This window comes from Python bivittatus, unplaced genomic scaffold, assembly GCF_059951505.1.
Source record: "Python bivittatus isolate LINGU-HERP-01145 unplaced genomic scaffold, Pbiv_v1 ctg000610_np1212, whole genome shotgun sequence".
In the NCBI taxonomy this organism is placed as follows: Eukaryota; Metazoa; Chordata; class Lepidosauria; order Squamata; family Pythonidae; genus Python; species Python bivittatus.
This window is the reverse complement of record NW_028277088.1, coordinates 42001707-42015521: the sequence shown is the minus strand read 5'-3', so window position 1 is coordinate 42015521 and position 13815 is coordinate 42001707. Positions and strand designations below refer to the sequence as shown.

General features: G+C 36.8%; 1 protein-coding gene across 1 annotated transcript in view; it reads left to right on the top strand.

Moving 5' to 3' along the window:
• ZNRF2 (zinc and ring finger 2) overlaps nt 1-9483 on the top strand; it is a 62248-nt gene extending 52765 nt beyond the window's left edge. Inside the window, exons 4-5 of the mRNA XM_007437818.4 lie at nt 241-322; nt 1981-9483. Of these exons, the coding sequence (XP_007437880.2) occupies nt 241-298 (58 nt within the window). The 3' untranslated portion in view covers nt 299-322; nt 1981-9483. The remainder of the gene's footprint in view (nt 1-240; nt 323-1980) is intronic.
• The last annotated feature ends 4332 nt before the right edge of the window (nt 9484-13815 follow it).

Here is a 13815-nt window from a genome sequence, read left to right as displayed (position 1 = left end):
CAATGAAACATGGCTATGTATGAATGCATGAGATACAACAATATCTCAAACAACGTTTTATTTAATTTCTTTAAAACCAACTAATTTATGGAAAATCATTTATTAATACAGTCTTCATAATGATACATAATGATAGCAAAAACATTTATTTAGAAATCAGTGCCTTAATTTCAGTGATGCTTATGAGTAACTTGTCCTCGTATTTCTGCCTGAAGTTTTCCCCCTTTATCATTCTTTTAGGTGCATAGATGAATGGTTTGAAGTAAATAGATCTTGTCCTGAGCATCCTTCAGATTAATGGCCAAGTTTGCTGTTTTTAAAGGTAAGAGTTGTTACCTTCTAACTTTTTAATGTAATGTGGTTAGACTCATAATTGAGTAACTGTGAGCTCTCCAAAGCATCTTTTGATTTCTGTTGCTCTGTTTGTAATGGTACATTTACATGTTTATGTCACCAATGGGATGCTTTGTATTTCATTGTCATGGACTCCATATGCCAGTTGCTTTTTTAAACAAGTTCTTGCTGTAGGGATGCTGCTTGAGAGATGGTCACTTAGCCTATTCAGAACTGACTTGTAATCTCTAAGAACTTTTTCATGACTTAATGAATTCTCCTTGTTGGGATCCCCTGCTGTATTGAAACACAAATTTCTCTTTTTTTAAATTTGAAAACCCGTACTCTGAAGGGAGAAAGCAGTATGTTTGAAATGAGAAATTCCTATTTTTAAATGCCAGCTACTGTTTCTGTTACAGTATTTATGTAAAAAAAAGTTTGAATTCAGGCACAGTACAAGCCATTATTTTAGGATTGCATGCCCTTCTGACTGTAGGCTCTGTAATTATATTGTGTTTATCTGCTACATAGGTTATATAGGATATAAAAGGAGCCACATATGCATCATGTGGATCTTTTGCTTGCCATGTCTTAAGCCTTTATCAAAAGAGATAATGGAGCCACATATGCATCACTGATTTCATTTACTGTTAAAGCTTTCTTGCATCCAGCAGCAGCAAAAATCATAGAGCTAGAGATATGAATGATTGATGCTGCCACAGAAAATACTCTAAGCTTGAAGGAGTTTTCTACTATTGATATTTTGATGAAATATTGTATTGTTGCTATGTTGCATATTGCAATATTGTATTATTGGTGTATTTTTAAAAAGACAGTGGCAGAACTATCTAATGCACCACAGAGCTTCTGTAACTGATGCTTGTTCCCTTCCTAGTTATGCTAGAATTATCTACCCTTAAATATAGTAGAGAGAGATATCTAAATGTACATCTATATTGGGTCAGTCATCCTCTCTTATTCAACCAAGAGTTGTGACTGCAATTGAGCCAGCCATAAGTTTGACTAAATAAACAAATAAACCTACTTCAAAAGGTTTTAGCAACCAAATTACGAGAACTCTTTATACAACCATGAAACATACATATACCCCCATAGGGTTCCAGCACTTATGGTCCAAAGAGCCATAACTAACTCAGAAGTAGACATTTTCAGTTGCAACCCCCATACTTAGGAATTTCCTCCCCATGGAGACCCAGTCTGCTCTTTCCCTCCTGGGTTTCTGGAGAGCAATTAAGACTTGATTATTTCATCTAACACAGAAGGAGAGCATGTTTGAGCAAAGGTTGGGTTCATGACTTTGTATATTTTCTGTTTTTTAATTTGATGTTGGGAATTTTCTTTATATTATGTATGGGTTTATCTTATGCTGATCTTGATTGTTAGCTAAGCCTTTGGGAATAGACAGCATACAAGTAAAGAAGCCATGCTCAAAGATATTACCCATATGCTGAAGTGAAAAAATTACTTCTCAAAATCACTAATATTAAGGAGTAAGTTCAAGAGAATTAATTATTGTAATTATTTTTAAATATCTGAATAGGAGGTGCCCTGATTGATACTGCTATGCTTTACAAAATGTATTTTACTCTTAAGAAATATAATTGTATGTTTGTACATTCTTTGTAGTCTCTTACACTGCTCATCAGAAGTAATGGATGTGGAGTTCCATTGTTAGAACTTAATCTGAAAGTGAACTTGTATTCGTTTTGAAGTGGGAAAGAAAAGAGATGGAACAAGCATGGGACAAATGATGCAAAGTGAGATCCTCAGTGTACCAAATGCTCACCTAAAGGCAACACAGGGATTTTGAAAATGCTGCACATCCTGGAAAAATTCTCTCCCACAGACTTCATAGATACTTCTTTTGTATTTACAGGCCAAAGTTACTTTCAGTTTTTTTTAAAGCAGTGTACAGAAACAGAATGTTCTGACATAATTCCTTGAACAGAAGCTGTGTGCTCTACATCAGTCTGGAACATTATACAAGGAAGATGCCATTTTTGAGCTGGAATCCCCTATTCCTTTATCCCACGGTAAAGGAGAAGACATACTATGAAGTACAGTAAACTTACTCTTGAGATTCCTCATCCAATATGCTGTTCACATTTTTTCTGGAAATAATGCAACGTTCTCTTGACATAGGAAATTTTGTAAGTAAAGCTTTGTCACAGTGCAGCCCAAAGAGCAAAATGTAATCAAGGCTGATTCTGAATTAATATTGTTGATCCAGCTAGAGTTATTGAAATCCACAAAAACTGTGCTCATTTCTGTATAATATTCTAAAATCCACTTTTTCTGCTTGTGAATATCAGTGCAGCAACAGCAAAAATTTTTTTAAAAGTGCATAATCTATAGCAGCTATGCAATATTTTTTTTAAAAAAATTATAGAGACATGACAAATACCATCTTTCAGAGTGCTGCCACTTGAGCTAATTTAACGGGTATTATATTTTTAATGATTCTGGTAGTTATTTTGTTGTACTACTACAGTCTCCAGGCCACCCTTCCTTAGGTTCAGTAGTCACAAAGATAGGCAAAATGAAATGTTTCATTGGGATGGCATCTGGCCTTTTTTATTTTTTTGACTTTTTTATTGGAGATTACTGTATCTCAATGGCCGGTCATAGCAGATTGTAGTAATTTGCATCAGTGTCATTGATATAGTAGCTGTAATCCTATACCCAGTTGTATATACTTCTTGTCTGATATAAACAGGATTACGTATATATACTTCTGTGTATACGATTAACAATATTGCCTGTATTCTTGAATCTATAATGCTTTACTACACAATTGTGGCTTACCATAAACTGTAAAATGAACTTTCTTGGATAGGGTAGAGAAGAACCTCACCAAATAAAATTGTGAGTTGTTAATAATATATTTGGGGATCTGTTTTGGAAGCAATTAAAGTATCTTGTGAAGTTTGTGATAACATGAAAAAGTATTTAATAAAGGTGATGGAAACTTAATATGAAACTTAAAATGAGAAAAATAAGATGTGTATCAGGTTATTTCATTATATTTATGTATTCTGTTCTCTAAGATCATTTTACAAAGCAACTTCTGTTAAGTTCTCTTATTGTATTAACTGCTGCTATTACATTGTGCATAGTTCATATGCATATAGACATACTTGGTACATTGCTGTACAGTCACAATTGTTAAAAATCTCAGACCAAATATACAATCCACTGATAATGTCTTGTGCAGTGTACGTATGTATTCAATGCTATAGCCAGCAAACATCATCATCTTCAGGAAGAAAAAAATTACTGTACTTTCCTTATCTTGTTTAATATTACATAGTGGTCAGAATTTGTTCAGCAAGCATGAAATTCCCAAACCATATTTGCTTCCACTGTGCAAAATAGCCAGGGAAGGGGCATTTACAGGAAGGAAGTCATGAGGGACAAGTGGCGAGAACTTGAGTCTTTTCCCATTTACTGGTTTTTCTCTAAAGGATTTGTTTCATTTTCCAGCACTAAATACTTAAAAACCCCTAATATGAAAGATCTTCACTTTTATTCAGAACATCCAATATAAATGATCTTTTATCTAAGACAGCCTTAATTAAAACATGATATTATCTGTGTAGTGTGGGGATGAGAGAACTTCACAATTGTGGGATTTAATTTGTTGTTGTTTTTTTTACTAGAGTCCTGAGATCAATCAAAGCCAAGTATAAAAGGCATATATTTAGAAATAAAGCAAATTTTGGGACACAATTCTTTTCATAATCAGAATCAAACTTAGCCCTTCCAAATAAAGATCGCTTCCTAATTATCCCATCTCTTCTTCATTTCAGTGGAGAGAGTTGTTTTGAGACTGTCCAATTAGTGACTGGCAAAACATTCTATTTAAAACCACATTGATATTCTCTTTCTTCAGAACCTCAAATTGGATTCCAATAAGATACTTTGGAACATACATGCAGTTGTTGCATGATCCCAGGAAAAGGCACAACTGCTTTAAAGACTTGCAGACAAGTTCTACATTCTGTCTGCTCTGGAAGCACTTTTTAAAAATCAAATCCAAAATACTACATATTCCTATTATCCCAGCTTCTGTCCTATTGTAGATAAGCCCATCACTCAAATTCAAGATAACATTATTTATGTCTGGAGGATCCTGCCCTTTTTTTTTTTTGGCTTGCTTCTGTCTGACTCAGTTTAGCAACAGGAACAAGTATTCTGGCTTGTGTTCTTTTTTTGCTTGTTCAAAACTAAGGCTCCACTCCTAAATGATTTGGGAGAAAGTCCACTAAATTTATTTGTCAATAGATATGTATAGAATTGTACTAGTGGGTATTTATACGCTTAGGGTCACTTCCCTGTGCATTTACCTGCACCCAAGTACCATTAAAAATATGAAATCTGGATTCAAAGTAAAGCACATAGATTCTCGAACTTTCATAAATTTTGCTAAAATAATTTTACATGCTAAGTGCGAAAGGAGGCAGGTTATATTAAAGCACAAGAATTAGTTTAGGTTTAATAAGTTGGTATGCTTGGCATATATTTTTGCATTTCCTAAAATTTCGGTTTTTTCCAACTCTCCCTCCCATAAGCCCCCTCTTTTAAATAGCTTTGTTATTATTAAAAACAAATTCTTTTCTTTTCACTATTAGACATTTTACATGTCCATTCATTCCTTTGCACTAGTTTGGCTTCTTTTCTTGTGGGAAATACAGTCTTGGAGTCAAGCACAAGGAAATTTAGATAACGGAAGTGTTGCAGAAGAAACCAGGTAGTGGGAACCAGATGCTGGATGCCTTGCAAATATCTCCCTCAGCTCATTTTGCATATTGGAAGCATCAGGGGTTTTGTTGCCAAAACCTGGTTTCAGTCCGTTAGAAGGAATCCTGTGGTTTTCTGTTGTTCATAGCATTCAGATTTTTTTTAAAAAAGAGCTGTAGGCAACTGCAGCAGTATATTATTCTTTCCATGATGTTTTAAATTGTCTTTCTGACAGGGAAGTGTTGAATTAATATTAATTTCAATTGTTTCAGCTTTTCCCTATAATAGCTCTGCATTATACCTTTGAAAAACAATTTGTCATTTGAAATTAATTGGAAAGCTTTGCTGGATTAGCTGGGGTTTGGCGATTTTTCATGGAGCTCAGGCACTAGTACCTGGTGCTCAGATTGAAATAATCTAAGCAAAGCAATACTTTAGAAGAAAACTGTACTTGTCACTTGTGCTTTTTCTGACTACCTTTTAAATCCTGTTCATACATTTTACATAAATAGCTAAAAATATATAGCAATATACATTTCCTTCAGACAAAAGAATAGGGCTATGTAGCACTTTTGGATTTGATCTCCAGAAGGTTTTTGGAACATACACTAGTGCTGGTGTAGCTCCTGTCTGCAACATCTTAAACAGCTGCATCTTTTTCCTGGGCATAGATCACCTGGCTGCCCTCTGCCATGCAATCCTGGGAGAAGACACAACTGATTTAAGGTACTATGGGGAGATCTGAACATTGTACTCCTGTGTACACCAGAGCACTTCTTGGAGTTTGGATCCAAAATATTGCACAGCCGTACCGAAGAATATAAAAAGAAAGTGGCTAGTGTATCAGGGAGCCAAACTGGCCACAGTTTCTGGATATGCACACGTTGGTTGATTTCATTATGTTTTATAAACCCATTCAAGAGACTTTCCAGTCAGGTTTTTGACTTCTGTCTTTTCAATTCAAACTTCTTTATTTGAGGTGTTGTTTTATCTGTTTTATTCTATACCATTCAAGTGTGTAGCAAAACCTGATGGATCTAATAAGGAATGTTAATATTTCTTGCTAAGTCCAGTATAGTTTCTAAACTTGCTGTTATTTCTCTCTCTAGCTAATTCTTTAGACATTTTCAATGCTTTGTGGAACAGACATACTGGTACAGAAAGTTCCTACTTCGTACTGTTGTGAGTTTATCTTGGTGCTGGTTTTCTTGATAGCATAACTTGCTATTTTACTTTTTTGTCTCGGTCTTTAGTTTTCAAACCTTTTTCTTTCTTCTTCCAAATAGCTACCACACATTACAATTTAAAGCTTACTCTATGGCACCTTCTTTCTTTGTGCAACTCTCATGTTGATCTTGGTCCCCAAACCAATGCCTTATAAGGAGAAGGGTTTTTTCCCCTGTAATTTTAACTGCAACCACTTCCTGAAATCCAGTAGGGGTAGCTTACCTCAGATATTCTGGCTTCTGAACAAATCCTACACAAAGAAATGTGAAGGTTAAAATCTGTAATCAGAGTTTGTATTAGATACACTGCTCTGCCCAATAGACTGAAACATCAGAAGGGGATTGTTCTAAATTAATTCACCGATGAAGTCAAATTGTGGTTAAATTGTAAGTTTAAAAATCAGGCCTGCTGTAAGGCATACTTCACTGGGGTTAATGCAGTGGTGACAACCTCTTTGCAATCAAGAGCTACATTCTTTCATGAGAAAGTTGTCAGGGGCCCCATCTGGCTGGGGTGATGCCAAATTCCAAAGTGGTGGAAATGGCCTTTTCTGTCACCTTTTGTCATTTTCCTTTTAATATTTGCTTTTCCCTTTTATTATCACCTCTTCACACACTACCCATCTATTCATTGAAACAGAAACATGCACACAAATACAGACCTGGTAATGTGTAATTTATCCATCTGTCCATTCAACTCTTCCAATTATCCTCTTTATCTCACACATTCACACTTCTGCTAATATCAGCCTCCATTGGTCCATCATATCAGTGATTGATTGGATATCTCCACTGTCCTTTTTGAAGAAGGGCTAGGCAAGCATAGGATTTGAAAACATGCCTGCCAGCTCTTTTTCTTGCAGTGGTAGCAGTGCATTGAGGGGCATAGTGTGAAGGTCCAGAAGGGGTTAGAAGCAAAACCATAAGAGGGCAGCACCAGCAACATTATTCCATGGGTTGTTATTTCAGTTATTGTTCTCTGTGGTTGAGATACACATGTGCTGGCCTGCTCTTCTTTTTCTCTGGCAGTAGCATGAAGGCCTGCACAATGATGTGGGATGCATAGAGGGAGACTGAAATCCACATATAGACTAGTTAATGCCACCGTGTTGAAAATTAAATTACACTTCTTCAATCTGATGTAGTCCCAGTACATCTGGAGAGCAACGCTCTAAATTCCCAACCACTATCCCAACCAGGTGATAGTTGTCCCAGCACACTTGGAGCCATCAGGTTGGGGAAGGCTGCTATGAACAAATGTAAGCAATAGTACTTACTGAAGCTGCCAGTGTAATCAGCGCATATTTGGAAAATTGACACAATAGGACATGTATGTATATATGTATGTATGTATATTGCAGCAGAGGATATTCCCTGAGGTACCATTAATGGTGTGCAATAGTTGCTTGCAGCAGTCATCAGCCCATTTTTTTTTTAATTTGTGACAGATCTTGCATTGCTTCAGCATGGATATTTCTTTAAATCTGAAAAATCTAGGTGATTAATTAATCTTAGTTTGATTAATTAATCAGCTAAACTATTGATCAGTGAGAGCTACCTTTAATGAGGCATAAATCAATTCATGCAGGGAGTTAGATTGCTTAATTTTGAAGCTATTTCGCTCTAGAATGTTCTTGAAAAAGAATAAAAAATTTAAAATAGTTGTGAACTGTTTATTAAATTGTAGAGTACTGTGGATTGCCTTTAATATCCCAAATGCAATTATACTGAGGTGTTAACAAGGCAGAAATTAAGAATGTCTTAATTGATTTCATAGATTAATTGGTCTAAAAGTGGCAATCCATTAATTGTTGATTGTTCTGTTTACAAGAGCTATGAAGTGCATCTTGATTTAACACCTTTCCATGTTTTGACACTTACCCTGATTCTTAAACATTGGCAACAATAGCAAAGGATTGTTCACACAAACTGCAAATGTGATTCTTGGAGAAATCATATAATATGTGGTTTTCAAATCTCAGATTTTCAGATAACTTTTTCCATGTTGATTTTTTGTTTGTGGTTTGCCAAGAAGTCACTGTGTTGCAGAAAATTTGGGAATGTGGCATCCTTAATTCATATGAGCTACTGGCCACCCCATAGATGTTGGTATGGCTGAAGGTGATTTACACATTCTGCTAAGTCATAGCATGGTTTCTTTGGTTTGGGATTAGCATGTGTGAATTCAGCCACTCTGGTTTGCACACCATGGTTTAAGAATTATTGTGATGTTTGAGACCAGCCAATTATGATTTGTTAAAAAAAGGTTATGCAAACCACAATATAACACAATGTGTATCTGGTATGTCTGATAATATAACCAGATCTTAAATGGAAATATATATTGCAGGCAAGGATTTGTAACAGTAAGCAAGCTTCGTAATAGGAAACTTGTCTGTCCTTTTTGCTCTTCTCATTGTGAAACTCCTAAAAAGCTTCCAATATTTTCCTGAAACTGTGATAACCATTAGCCTTATGTAGGCATTCATTAAAGTAAGGTTAAAAGGTGATTTTGGTTTAACAAGGATTCTAATGTCACCTCCCTACTAGCCTTAAATATACAGAATAATTTGAAAAATAAAGCGGAGATACTAGAATATACATTTGAAGAAGCTAAATTGCCAGGCCAACTTTTAAATATGAAATGATGATTAAAGAATAACTCGACTGGTGATGGGTATGAGCTTTTTAACCCACCTGGAGCTATTTGGATGGTTGAAAGAACCCACTGAAAATCAGCAATTCAGATTAACCATTTCCACAAACTGGGTGATGAAATTTTGACCACAAACAGTTTAGAGAGAAATGTTATAATTGGTGATGGCAATGAGCAAGAAGTCTTCCTTCATTATTCTGTTGATAAAAGAATGTAATTAGTAATGTTGAATGTAAAATACATTTGTAATTTTTTTTAATGAGCTATATTATTGGGAAAAATTACTTGAGGATTTTTTTTTTAAAGGTACATCTTGTACTTGGTCTGCCAGTATACAATCATGATTTTTATTTTACTGATCTAGGCTGTACATTTTAAGTAACATTCCATTTGTTTAAAATATGTACATGTTAATAAATTTTTGAAGCATACTTTCCTTTATGACTGGATATCTTTTTGAGTTTTGTTTAAACATAAACAGGAAACTGAACTCAGTAATTAAAGCTCTGGCTTATATCAGCTTCAAGATATATTTTGTTTCTTGTTCTTATAGATTTTTATTTAGTTAGACATTTTCGTAATGAAAGAAATGAATTGTGTATATTTAAATGTGTGATGCTTCATTCTGATTCCTATTCAGCTGCTGGCATGTAACAGTGAACTGTTCTGATTGTCCACAGTATGCAATATTAGTCTTCTGTCTTCTACCATGCCAAGAGCCAGCAAGGATCCAATACCTTTGTAGCTCAGAAGAAAAGCACAAAGTCCATCTATTTTCCGTAGAGTTTGCTCTGTAGTAAATGTGTTTAGGATTGCAGCCTGTTCCTGCATGAAAACATAGCCTGTTTATGACCTTAAGTAATGCGCTGAGAAAGAACTTGTGCCGTTGCCAAGTTTGAATAGACCAGTAGTAGGCAACCTGATACCTTTCAGATCATTTGGACTGCAACTTTTATAAAGCACTGCCAGTGAGCAAGGATTATAGGAACTGCTATCCATAACATTGTTTCCAGTTGCGTACTCCTAGAAAATACAATGTTAAGCTAAATGTGTGCAATGTGGAATGTGAACATTCACAATGAAATCTTCATAAGAAAAGTTACCATGTGGGCTGTCCACCCAAGACACTTACAGTGGGGCAAAAAAGTATTTAGTCAGCCACCAATGGTGCAAGTTCTCCCACTTAAAAAGATGAGAGAGGCCTGTAATTTTCATCATAGGTATACCTCAACTATGAGAGACAAAATGGAAAAAAAATCCAGAAAATCACATTGTCTGATTTTTAAAGAATTTATTTGCAAATCATGGTGGAAAATAAGTATTTGGTCAACTACAAACAAGCAAGATGTCTGGCTCTCACAGACCTGTAACTACTTCTTTAAGAGGCTCCTCTGTTGTCCACTCGTTACCTGTAGTAATGGCATCTGTTTGACCTTGTTATCAGTATAAAAGACACCTGTCCACAACCTCAAACAGTCACACTACAAACTCCACTATGGCCAAGATCAAAGAGCTGTTGAAGGACACCAGAAACAAAATTGTAGACCTGCACCAGGCTGAGAAGACTGAATCTGCAATAGGCAAGCAGCTTGGTGTGAAGAAATCAATTGTGGGAGCAATAATTAGAAAATGGAAGATATATAAGACCACTGATAATCTCCCTTGATCTGGGGCTCCATGCAAGATCTCACCCTGTGTGGTCAAAATGATCACAAGAATGGTGAGCAAAAATCCCAGAACCACACGGGGGGTCCTAGTGAATGACCTGCAGAGAGCTGGGACCAAAGTAATAAACGCTACCATCAGTAACACACTACGCCGCCAGGGACTCAAATCCTGCAGTGCCAGATGTGTCCCCCTGCTTAAGCCAGTACATGTCTGGGCCCGTCTGAAGTTTGCTAGAGAGCATTTGGATGATCCAGAAGAGGATTGGGAGAATGTCATATGGTCAGATGAAACCAAAGTAGAACGTTTTGGTCTAAACTCAACTCGTCATGTTTGGAGGAGAGAGAATGCTGAGTTGCATCCAAAGAACACCATACCTACTGTGAAGCATGGGGGTGGAAACATCATGCTTTGGGGCTGTTTTTCTGCAAAGGGACCAGGACGACTGATCCGTGTAAAGGAAAGAATGAATGGGGCCATGTATCGTGATATTTTGAATGAACACCTCCTTCCATCAGCAAGGGCATTGAAGATGAAACATGGCTGGGTCTTTCAGCATGACAATGATCCCAAATACACTGCCCGGGCAACGAAGGAGTGGCTTCATAAGAAGCATTTCTAGGTCCTGGAGTGGCCTAGCCAGTCTCCAGATGTCAACCCAATGGAAAACCTTTGGAGGGAGTTGAAAGTCCGTGTTGCCCAGCGACAGCCCCAAAACATCACTGCTCTAGAGGAGATCTGCATGGAGGAATGGGCCAAAATACCAGCAACAGTGTGTGAAAACCTTGTGAAGACTTACAGAAAACATTTGACCTCTGTCATTGCCAACAAAGGATATATAACAAAGTATTGAGATGAACTTTTGATATTGACCAAATACTTATTTTCCACCATGATTTGCAAATAAATTCTTTAAAAATCAGACAATGTGATTTTCTGGATTTTTTCCCCCATTTTGTCTCTCATAGTTGAGGTATACCTATGATGAAAATTATAGGCCTCTCTCATCTTTTTAAGTGGGAGAACTTGCACAATTGGTGGCTGACTAAATACTTTTTTGCCCCACTGTACCTATCGATTCCTTTTAAAGTGTGGTTTGTTCAACGCAGTTTTCTGGGTTTGCATGGACCATAAGTTATTCATACTAACTGGGTTTGTACAACACACCAATCTACCAACTAGCATAGCAAATAGTTGGAAGCCTGATTTTAGACTGTAACCCATTCAAATCTTTTGAAGCTAATTAATCTTGCTTCCATTAGCAGCTATCATGAGGATGTCTTCTACTGCTACTTTCTAGATATTATGATTGTCTTTATGATTGTGGCCAAATCAAAACCTTCAAAAGGCATCCTTTATAAATTAGAAGAGACACATTTTGACTTTACAGTACAATAGTAAGCTGAATGAAAATTACTCCAGTCTAGTAAGTGCAGAAGTTCATGTGTAGAATTTAAATGAACACCTGTTGGTTCTGTTTGCAGTTGATTTAGATTTTACTGCTGTGAACACTAGAATTCCCTTCAATTATCAGAGTTGTGCTTCATTGGCCTTAAATTAGTGTAGCTTATGTGGCGGGGTCAGATTTGCACTGACATTACGTGCCAAATCTGATTAATGGAATTCAAAGTCACTTCTAGTAGTGTCAGACTTCTTCAAGACACTTGCAAAGTGTATTTTTTGTAGAAATGGATGGGCTGCAAAACAGTAAAGATCCCCACCCTTTGCTCTCTCTGATAATCTGAGAAAACAATTAGCCTCTGATTGTTCTTCCGATTTCCCCTGAATTTAACAGAACCACTTTTGCTAACTAGACATACATGGAAAAATTGGACAAAGTCCATGCAAAGATTTGCCGTAATTTTTTTGGTATGTTACTACTGAGGAGTTAGAGCATACTGAAGAGTGATGAAGTTCTATATTAAATTATTTTCTTCATGTGTAATTCTTCAATTTCATAGTAAGTGGTATCCATCAAAATATCCAACCTAGCCAAGAACTTTGGCTCCAGGGTTGCCTTTGGATAATTTGGCCCAAGGCACCATAGGAAGAAGTACTGTAGCCTTTGCCGAGCTGTGATCTTTACAGACATGATTTCAGTGCCTACTCAAGAGAGCAAATCACCAAGCTGCGGGAATTGCTGGCTTGAAACATATCTTGGAGAGACACGGATGGTAGGTATATTTTCTATTTTCCTTATTTCCTTCTCTCTAGAGCAGTGTTTCTCAACCTCAGCAACTTTAAGATGGGTGGACTTCCACTCCCAGAATTCCCCAGCCAGCATGAGAAACACTGCTCTAGAGCAAAGCTCCTTGTGTTCCTCCAAAGGAGTGTTGCATACATGTATCTCAGAAGTTTCTTTTCCTTCCCCTATGCAAATCTGGGAACGTTTTATCAAACTGCTATCTCTTCCTTGTTTTGGTGCTTTTGAATGTTTTCCCCAGTCTTATTCAACACCCCCACCACCCCATCTGCTTGTCCAGCTGTTTCCAATGAGATCTGTATCTGTCAGCCCTGAAGAGACAGGCACATGCTATGGGTTTAAGCTATGCTGATAGGATTTCTTGAATATGCTCTTTCACAAATACTGTAACTTTCTCCCTGCCTCCAAAGGTATTGCTCTTGATGTCATTGCTCTGTTTACAGACACACCGCTTTCCAGCACAGCAGACATCACCTCTCCATTCCCAGCAAAAGTGCAACTGTTAATTGTATGTAGGCCTTGACAATTTCCTGTCAAGGTAGCATTTCAGAAACCACACTGCTTGCCTGGGTAAAATTCTTGTATGCTTTTCCTTTCTAGCACTTAATGGATCTGCAGCAAGCAGTAACTGATGTCAGTTCAGTAATGCTCTTCATTTGCCAGCAAATGTAACAGGCTGACTTGGAAACTGCAATATTATCTTGAAAGGGCTGTCTTTCACTTCAGGAATAATTAAAGGGCTTCAGAGTGTGAGGATGAGTAAATGTAATATTTGTCTGAAACTCTTTAAACCAGCTGCATCTTTTCCTAAAAGAGTTGCAAATAAGTGCTACATTTGCAAACATGCAATGCTCTCATGCACCATTTTGAGATCAAATCCAAAGTTTCGCACAGCCATATTAGCTTGCTCAATCCATACAAGATCTGGGGATTCCTGTAACACCTACATTGGGGGATGGAGAGAAGCAAGA